The following is a 10495-nucleotide window of genomic DNA, read 5'->3' as shown; positions in this document are numbered from 1 at the left end:
GGGTACTTATCTGAGATATTGAATGGTCAACATTGTTGGAGCCTCTCAGTTCAGTAGGTGTCTTGGATGAGTAACTCACTTTCAAAGCATTTCTCAGGTAAAGTGATTAGAACTGTTCTATTAAAACCCATAGCATTATTGTTAATTTGGAAAATAAGCTAACCTGCATCTTTCTATTTCTCAGGTGATCTGGTTTCTGTCAGATTGAAGATGTCAGTAGCATCCCAAATGGGTCTACCTGAAGAAATTCAGCATCCATATAAAAAATTTTCTGAATGGAAATTCAAGCTCTTTAAAGTGCGATCATCTGAAAAAATGCCCTCTGATGACAGGCAGGACATAAACAAAGATCAGGCAGAAGGGATTGCTTCTTCAAACAAAGAAATCATACTGCATAAAGATGAAACAGTGTCAAGAGAAGAAAAGATGGAGTTAATGACCAATAGGCAGGCACTTGAGAAAGAGGCCCATGACATGAAAACACGAGACAATAGAGCTCATCAGAACAATCTGAAGCAACTTTGTCGCATCTGTGGAGTTTCATTTAAAACTGATTGCTACAAGAGAACTCATCCAGTGCATGGGCCGGTGGATGATGAAACTCTGTGTCTTCTGAGAAAGAAAGAAAAAAAAGCAACCTCTTGGCCAGATCTTATTGCTAAGGTTTTCAAGATTGATGTGCGAGGGGATGTTGATACTATCCATCCCACTCGGTTTTGTCACAACTGTTGGAGTATTATCCATAGAAAATACAGTAATACCCTATGTGAGGTATATTTTCCTAGGAACAGCACGATGGAGTGGCAACCTCACTCCCCAAACTGTGATGTATGCCATACTACCAGTCGAGGGGTCAAGAGAAAAAGCCAGCCATCAAGTGTACAACAAGGCAAACGTGTGAAGACCATTGTGGAACGTGCTCGACTAAACAGAGGCGTAAAGAACCAGGCACAGATAAACAACAAAAATTTAATGAAAGAGATTGTCAATTGCAAGAATATACATCTCAGCACCAAGCTGCTTGCAGTTGATTACCCAGTAGATTTCATTAAATCAATTTCTTGCCAGATTTGTGAGCATATTTTGGCAGATCCAGTGGAAACAACATGCAGACACTTGTTTTGCAGAACTTGCATCCTTAAATGTATCAAGGTTATGGGCAGCTATTGCCCCTCCTGCTGGTATCCTTGCTTCCCTACTGATCTGGTAACCCCAGTGAAATCCTTCCTGAACACCCTTGATAGCCTGGGTATAAGATGCCCTGTAAAGGAATGTGATGAAGAGATTTTGCATGGAAAATATGGCCAACACCTCTCCAACCACAAGGAGATGAAAGATAGAGAGCTCTATAGCTACATAAATAAAGGTGGCCGACCAAGGCAGCATCTCCTATCTTTGACGAGGAGAGCTCAGAAACATCGTCTAAGGGAACTGAAACGTCAAGTCAAGGCTTTTGCTGAGAAAGAAGAGGGTGGTGATATAAAGGCTGTATGCATGACTTTGTTCCTTCTAGCTTTAAGAGCAAAAAATGAACACAGAAAAGCAGATGAATTGGAGGCTATAATGCAAGGGAGGGGATCTGGACTTCATCCTGCTGTCTGTCTGGCAATCCGAGTTAACACATTTCTCAGCTGTAGCCAGTACCATAAAATGTATAGAACTGTAAAAGCTGTCACTGGGAGGCAGATCTTCCAACCCTTGCATGCTCTTCGCACTGCTGAGAAAGCCCTCCTACCAGGTTATCACCCATTTGAATGGAAACCTCCCTTGAAAAATGTATCCACTAATACAGAGGTAGGAATTATAGACGGTCTATCAGGATTGCCACTCTCAGTTGATGACTACCCAGTAGACACAATTGCAAAGAGATTTCGATATGATGTAGCCTTGGTTTGTGCCTTAAAGGACATGGAGGAGGAGATCTTGGAAGGCATGAAAGCAAAACATCTGGACGACTATTTGAATGGTCCCTTCACTGTGGTAATAAAAGAGTCCTGTGATGGAATGGGAGATGTCAGTGAGAAGCATGGAAGCGGGCCTGCTGTCCCAGAGAAGGCTGTTCGCTTTTCTTTCACAGTTATGAACATTGCTATAGCACATGGGAATGAAGGCAAGAGGATCTTTGAGGAAGTAAAGCCAAATTCAGAGTTGTGTTGCAAGCCCTTGTGCCTTATGCTGGCTGACGAATCAGATCATGAAACTCTAACGGCAATCCTGAGCCCCCTCATAGCAGAAAGAGAGGCTATGAAAAACAGTGAACTGCTGCTTGAAATGGGAGGCATCCTGAGAACATTCAGATTTGTCTTTAGGGGTACAGGATATGATGAGAAACTTGTGCGGGAAGTGGAAGGGCTGGAGGCCTCAGGTTCCACTTACATTTGTACCCTGTGTGATGCAACCCGCTTGGAGGCATCCCAGAATTTGGTCTTCCACTCCATAACCAGGAGCCATGCTGAAAATCTGGAGCGATATGAAATATGGAGGTCCAACCCATATCACGAATCTGTTGATGAGCTCCGTGACAGAGTGAAAGGTGTTTCAGCCAAACCTTTTATTGAGACCGTTCCCTCCATAGATGCATTGCACTGTGACATTGGCAATGCAACAGAGTTCTACCGGATTTTCCAGATGGAGATTGGTGAACTTTACAAGAATCCTGATGTGTCTAAAGAGGAGAGGAAGAGGTGGCAGTTGACTCTTGACAAACACCTCAGGAAGAAGATGAACTTGAAGCCTATGATGAAGATGAGTGGAAATTTTGCTAGAAAGCTCATGTCCAAAGAGGCAGTAGAGGCAGTATGTGAATTAATAAAGTGTGAGGAAAGGCATGAAGCCCTAAAAGAACTAATGGACCTCTATCTGAAGATGAAGCCAGTGTGGCGATCCTCATGCCCTACCAAGGAGTGCCCAGAACTGCTGTGCCAGTATAGCTACAATTCACAGCGTTTTGCTGAGCTCTTATCTACAAAGTTCAAGTACAGATATGAAGGCAAGATTACAAATTATTTCCACAAAACACTTGCTCATGTTCCTGAAATCATTGAAAGAGATGGATCCATAGGGGCCTGGGCAAGTGAAGGAAATGAGTCTGGAAACAAACTGTTTAGGAGGTTCCGAAAAATGAATGCCAGGCAGTCCAAATTCTATGAGATGGAGGATGTCTTGAAGCATCACTGGCTATATACCTCTAAGTACCTCCAGAAGTTCATGAATGCTCATAAAACATTAAAAAGCCAGAGCTTCACCATTGATTCAGAGGATAGTTTAGGTGACTCCTTGCCAGTGGAGGTCTTGGGAAAAAATGATTCAACAGTACTCTAAATGTAAACCACCTTTGGTGTTTGGTTTGTAATGATGTCTTTCTGCAAGGAAGCAGATTCTTTTTCAGATCTGCAGAGGTACAGGGAAGTCTGAAATGATCATTTTTATACTCCCTATCAAAGGTGCTGAGAGGAGTTTAATAAACGCCATGCCTGTTGGGAGTTTCCAAGAGACAATGCACTGGTGCATTTACTAGTTGTTAAATTACATGAAAGCAGAAACAAATTGCAAAGAAGGGTCTCTGTTTTCTTTTGGTCTTGGAGTGTTGTTTCTAAGTGATAAAATCAAAGTAGACAAGGTTTTATAGAGAGTATTATTTTGGAAGGAATACGATTCTGGAGAGTTAAGACAGTTGCTGAAAAAGGGAGCATGGCTGTTTGTTCTGTTTTACTTTTTAGAGCTATTTTGCTATTTACTTTTCAAGAGGGTTTGATTATTTTATTGATGGTTCTTTGGTTTTTATAAGTAAGGATTCGTCAGTAAGACACTTGGATAATTGATTTGGCATAAAGTTCAGTTATTTTTGTATAAAATACTGACTAAAGATGCAAACTTTGATCTCACATATTCTAAAAATATTATTTAACATATATATTGTAGTACTGCTTAGGAGCAGATGGTGATATCGCCATGCTAATTTACTATATGAAGATATAGGAAAGGTAACTGAAGTTTTTAAAATATATTTTTATCATAGCCTCTTTACTCTAAAATGCAAACTTGTTCTCCTAAGTCAGGATTTACAGTGCCTTGTGGTTATCTCATTATACAAAGCACATTCAAGCTCTGCTGTGTAGCTTACTGCTTCATGAGCATTTTAGATTTCTATGGTTACTTCAGTATATAGTACAATTTGTATTAGTATAGTTATATTGAATGAATTCCTGGCCTCACTGAAGTCACTAGTAAATCATCATTAATACCAGCAGGCCCACAGTTTCACCAAGTGACTTTAGTCACAGCAGTCCCATTTGTCAGAAGATGTTTATTACTTTGATAAGATAGATGACAGTAGGATATTTCACTGACTACTGCTGATGTACTCCAACTGTATCTGACAGGGAACTTTTTCACACCTGGGATATAACACACTCACAGCCTCATTTTCCAAATATGTGAAAGCGGAATTATATCTATTTACCTCAAAGATAGTTGCATTCATGACCAGTTAAAAAGTAATAAACTGTCTTGAAATTTCTGTATAACATATTTTACACTATTACTCAGTGTTTAGTTGGTATTTATCTCTCTGAAGTGATATTTAGTATATTCATATACTAAAATTATATGACTTCAATTACATATTCATGAAACATACTCAAGTACCTCAGATGCCCCAAAATCATCTGGCCTTTCAGATTTGCATCTGTAGCTATTACTCTGATTGGAGTAATATTTCTGAAACAAGATTAAATGCGGAAACAATCAAAGTGTGGATCTAAAAGAATCTACCTGTTTTTTTTATTTTGATGTGGCAGAAGTTGGTTCCTGAGTGTAAGTGAACAACAAACTTAAAAGAATTAATGGTCTGAGGTTTGTTTCATAGTAAAGTTTCTTTGAGGGTCTGGCATTTACCATTTATGGACAATGAAAAATAGAGTTAAGTGTTAGTAATTAATACAAATATTAGTGTTATTCTAATTATGCCTTTCTTTTGGTTTTTATTAATTAAAATAATATTTTACAAGTGTTCTGTAATTTAGGATTTTGGTTTAACATGGTTTCTTTAAACATAGTATAAATGTCAAACCTGCATTTAGAAACACAATGTCAAAACCTGCAGTTGGAAATAATGCCTTTTTTCTTAGCAGTCATAAGGACTACAACGTCTTTTGTATGGTGTACCCTGTATATCTGTATATCTGTACTTACTGACTGTTCATTTCTAGATTAATTTTTAAAAAAAATTTCTTTGAAAACAAATATTTCTCATATAGCATAACAACTAGTTTTACGTAAGTATCATTCTTTACCAATAAATGTAGATCACAAATACATCTGTTTCCCATGGAGTATAAATATGAAGAAGGAAGAAAATCTTTTAGCAGTAAATGCAGATACAGTTTTCATTTTTGGTCAACATATATTTTATTATACAGATAGTTGCACACTTTTCTTTTTTCTCTTTATGTGTATTTGGGACAACTGTATTACCTTATGTTTTATCCTTGACTTTGCTTGAATAAATTAGGGGTTTGTTTAACAATCTCAACTAATTTCATGGTGATTTTCACTCCATTTAAGTGGTGTATATAATTTTTGTTGCCTTTTGCATAGGAATGAATTTCACCCCCATGTAATCCAAACTTGTCCATTACAATGAATATGTATTGTGGAATGACAGACCAGACTTTGTTAATTTTGTACATGTAATTTCAGTGACTCTGTTAACATTTTCAAATTCCAAATTCAATTTAACAGGCTGCTGATGTAACAGCAAGTGATTTGTCTCACTATCTTTAACAGGGTTGAGTAAGTTTTATCCTTACATGTATGATTTCTTAAGACAAGCCTTATGTCCCGGGGTAACTCATCAGACTGAACAAAACCTGGATGGGGATAGAGAAATGCAGTGGGACGTGAAAGTATTCTTTTCTGAAATATTATTAAGCCATAAAGACACATTTCACATTCTACCAGCTCTGGGCAGGATAGCTGACACAGAGAAGTACTACTATTTTTTTTTTCTTTTCTGTTTTTTTAGATTTGAGTCTAGTTTAATCTTCTATTTCGCCATTGTTGACATCTTCTGTAAATCAGTTGAGAATTTTGAGCTCATTAGAACTAACAGTACTGAAAGGGTAGGTACCGTCAAGTACAAGCTTTTGTAAACAGAGCTAAAATAACAATGCTGCATGCACTGAGCCATGCATGGGAGGGCAAACAAATCCTGACTGCAGACAGGTGCATCATTTGGTTATGCAGCCTATTGTTAAGCTTTCTGATTTTGAAGAGGCTTTAGAAATATGGAGACACTTCTATTCATGGTATTCTTTCAAACTTCCACATTTTCTTTTTTACATTAATAATTGGTACAAATCCTTCAGTAATTCATGGTAAATAATTACCATCTTGTTATGAAATTGTATTGGCTGTAGTTTTTATACAATCACATGATGTTTCTTGTTTTGTTTTATTCGAGGGCTTTGTATTGTGAATTGACATGTTATGAAATGATGTGAACTATGTTAGAAGCCATGATCTTTGTATCATATTTTTTTTCTCACAGGAATAATTCTATTGCCTTAAAGCAAATCAACTTTGACTTTTAGTCTGGTAGTTCAGACACAAACTCTAGATATTTACAGCATCCTAATTTCTGATTACATTGAGTTCTTTGCTTTGTCTCACTGATGGTTTCATAATTTTACTTTTTCTTAATGTATTACAGTTTCCTAATTAATTTCCTAATTCAGTTTAAAATAAAGGTCTTAAAAATATTTACGCTTCTGACTTCTGATTTCTTAACAGTTTTTCAATGATGCACATAATTTCATGGTATCAGTCTTACTTTTCATTCAAATTCTGGATGTTTTTCATAGTTAGGCTGTTCTAATACCCAGAGGCAGCTGTGATTCCAGCCCTGTTCTGGAATTCACTAAATTAACACAAATGAAGATTCCTCTGTGAGTCTCAGCAGTACTTTCAGCACCCTTCCTCACAGGCAACTGTGTGACAGAAAAATAAACTGATATAAATCCAGTTTTATTTAGTCTGTAAATGGCTTTTTCTTCATTTAAAAATACCACCCCAGATTTTATCTAAAATCAGACTTGCACTGTTATCTACATGATGAAACATTAAGTCTCTTTACTGGTTTCTGTGCATCCTTTTCATCAAATTTTGACTCCTTGTCAGAGACCGAACTGTAAAGATTAGTTCCAATCTACCTTTCAGTTCATTATTTGAAGTTAACCTTTATTCTACTTCAGAAAAATCTTTCTTTCTTCCTTATAATGATATTTCTGGGTTAAAAGATTTATGTAAACAAACTAGTTTGGATGGAACTAATGATGAGCAAATTAAGCTACCTGATTTCTTTGTGTAATCAGATAATTAGACATCTCATATCTGCACTTTATGTCACCAACATATTTTTTTCATCTGACCTCAAATAAAAAAAATGTTGGATGGAAAAAACCAGAACTCATATAAAACAAAAAAACAAGCCTGAGAGAGTTTTCTGGTAATGATTTAACTCCATTACTCCTAAATCTGTAATAACTGACTGAATTTTCCTTTCCATGTATTCCTGTTGGGATCAGATGAAGAATAATGAGGCCTGTCCCTGCTCTTCTTCAGAGTGCTGTTTTAGAGGACTGAATATGGTAAAATTTTCCAACAGCTGACCAGCTGCAACTCTGTTTCCTTAAGTGTTTAGGGAGCTTTTCTACTTTTGCATCAAGCTTAATATTGTTCATGATCCAAAAAGACATATTAGGAAGGATTTATTTAGCACCTTTTCTAGCAGCATCAGGAGAGAGGTCAAGAGGTGTGTTTTCAATGCCCAGCTCTTCCTCTGGAGATGGGCACTCTGAGCAAGTGGACAAGGAAACATGTGCACATCTGTGGCAGTGGCCAGTGCCCTGTTTTTCCTGTGTATGTATATGGATATGGATATGCGTATAGAAACCAGAAAGTTTATAAGGTTATTGCCTTGCTTTTTTCAAATTAAAAATGGGCTCTGGTGTCACAGTTTTCGAAGTAGAGACAACAATTGGAGTTTGATTTTCAGAGGCTCAAGGCTTTCCCAAAAGTTCAGTCTTGTTTGAAACGGAATAGAACAGGAAATCAAATATGGAGGGAGGTATAGCCACCAATCATTAAAAAAAAAAAAGAAGTAAGGCAATCCTTTTGTCTTTAATACATAGGGTCTAGGAGTAAATAACTTTACAGATTCCATTTCAATCTGAATTCAATATTTTCCTTTTGCTTTAGGCTCCCAGTTGCATTATTTCCACTCATTCTAATGGTCAGTGAGTCACTCTGAACTACGACACATGCTTTGGTGCTACCACTAAAGTTTGTGCTGTGCCTTTGCTGTACATTAATCAGGTACTTCAAGGTCCAAGCACCTTTCAATACTAGTAAAATCCATATATTATTCTCATAAAAGCTGATAATAGCAGTACAGTATTACTAAAATCTATCTGGGAACCATGATGCTGTATATTGTGGTTACAAAACACACAGGTCAGTTGAATGCAGATACAATAGAGATTTATTTCTGCACTCAAATCTACTTCATTTTATCTGCTAATTCAAACCTGCCTGAGCAAGAAACATCTTGTATTGATTAGCTGGTTTTGAAGACAATGAATGCTTTTAAAGTACATGACTCAGTAAATTAAGTACTTTCTGCAGTCTTGAATGCTATGTCAAGTGTCTTCTTTACAGGCTGAAGTTCATATATCTCTTTATGTTCGAGTGCTTTCAAGTGTTTTATATTTTACTTACAACTTCCTCTTTCTGCAGTAACTACAGTCTCTGAACTGTGATTTAATGCTGTTTGTACAGCCCTTCACTGTGAGGCTGGGACATGGTTTAGCCAAGCAATTTCTCCCTCCTACTCAAATAAACCACACATTTTAAGAAAGCACAGCTCAAATATATAATACACTAATGTTATGGGCCCAATGAGGTATAACATAAAGTCTGAGTGAGAGTTGTTCTTTCATAGCCACAGTGTTAAAGAACAATAACTCAGGTAACAACTGAAAGGGGCTGCAATGTGTGCTTGTGCTTGCCACACGCTGAGTGTACCTGCTCTCAGCTCCCAGGGGCTCAAGGAGTCACTGAACCTGCACGAGGCAGTTCCGGAAATTCAGAGTAGCTCCCAACACACTGCAACCACAACACCAGTGCCCGAGTCACCAGGCTTTATCTCAGGCTGAACATCACTTCTGCTAAGGCAGTGTCAAGCTTTACCTCAAGAAAATGTTTCCATCCTTTCGTCTGCACTAGCAGACAAATTTGTCACACAATATGCTGTCTGTGGAATTTGAGATAATGACAGTAACTGGGAGAAATAACAGGCAAAAACTCAGACTGGATATTGCCCAGGAGTTCAATAACTGTGAGGAGTCCTGTTATTGTAAAATGGCAAAGTGATAAGGGGTGGAGTTTTGTTGTGGGAGTATATTGTCACTCTTTGTTGATGTCGTGATGATGTGGATTTTTTTTTGTTTTGTTGATGTAAATAAGCCCATGATGAACATGCATGACAATTCAGCTCACTAACACCTCTGACTAACCTACAAAAGGGGATGTTGCCAAATATCATTGGTTTGAAGGGACTTTACATGGGCATGATATTAATTTCTTCCTTGGAAAAACATATAGCACTATATACTCTGAGCTTATGTAAAGTAGCATGACAAAGGAAATGGGAAGTTGGCATTGAAATCTATGAATTAATACTCATATCAAAATGTTGAGAAGGGAGTTAGGGTGATATACTTCCCATTTACAAGCTCAACCCAAACCATCACCTCCCTCAGCACATGAAAAGGTTGGAAATGGAAATTTTGTACAGTTGCCTTTTACTTTTCTCTACTGTTGACTGGAGTTGGTAAGGTTTTAAGGGGAGTACTGTGGATATACATCCACGTTGATAGGAACACTGTGCTACACAGGCTGCTTTGTAAAGGAGTGGCTGCTCAGGGTCTGCACATAGTGATCAAATACCTGACAGCTGCTGCTGCTCCTGTTTTTCTTTTTTATTCAGGGATCCAGCGTGAGAGTTGGACTGTGAATACTGTGCTATTATTGTTGGCTCACAAATGTTGAGCTGATGGTATTGATTTTCTGAAAAGATGTTTGGAGCAGTAATAAAAATAAAAGTCAAGAGTGATGAGGCTTTACAAATAGCCAATAAAAGAATCCCCCAAAAAACTTATTAAACTCTTGGGCTATTCAACCTTGACAATGTCCTTTTCAATCTGAATTTAATCTTCTCCTCATGCTTTGAACAGCCAACAGCATTTGTTTCTACGCTCACAAATGCTCCACTGGCCCAAAGGATCACTTTCAGCTACAGCTTGCACTTCTAAACTTTCACACTCTACAGAGTTTACTCTGGGAGAGCAGAGAGGGAAATGGGTAGTGTAGGACCTGAGTAAATGATAAAAGTCCTCTTCATCAGAAGGAACTACTTCTAAAGTCGGTGGGAGTT

The 10495-nt window shown here is 37.7% G+C and overlaps 1 protein-coding gene across 1 annotated transcript; it reads left to right on the top strand.

Moving 5' to 3' along the window:
• The first annotated feature begins 210 nt into the window (after window positions 1–210).
• On the top strand, window positions 211–3487 carry RAG1 (recombination activating 1). The gene has a single exon (XM_051804102.1). It carries the CDS (start codon window positions 211–213, stop codon window positions 3319–3321), a length of 3111 nt encoding a protein of 1036 aa, XP_051660062.1. The 3' UTR covers window positions 3322–3487.
• Window positions 3488–10495: the final 7008 nt, after the last annotated feature.

The sequence above is a fragment of the Manacus candei genome, unplaced genomic scaffold (assembly GCF_025592945.1).
Source record: "Manacus candei isolate 608988 ecotype Guabito, Panama unplaced genomic scaffold, ASM2559294v1 h1tg000060l, whole genome shotgun sequence".
NCBI classification, from domain to species: domain Eukaryota; kingdom Metazoa; phylum Chordata; class Aves; order Passeriformes; family Pipridae; genus Manacus; species Manacus candei.
This window is presented reverse-complemented; position numbering and strand designations above follow the sequence as displayed.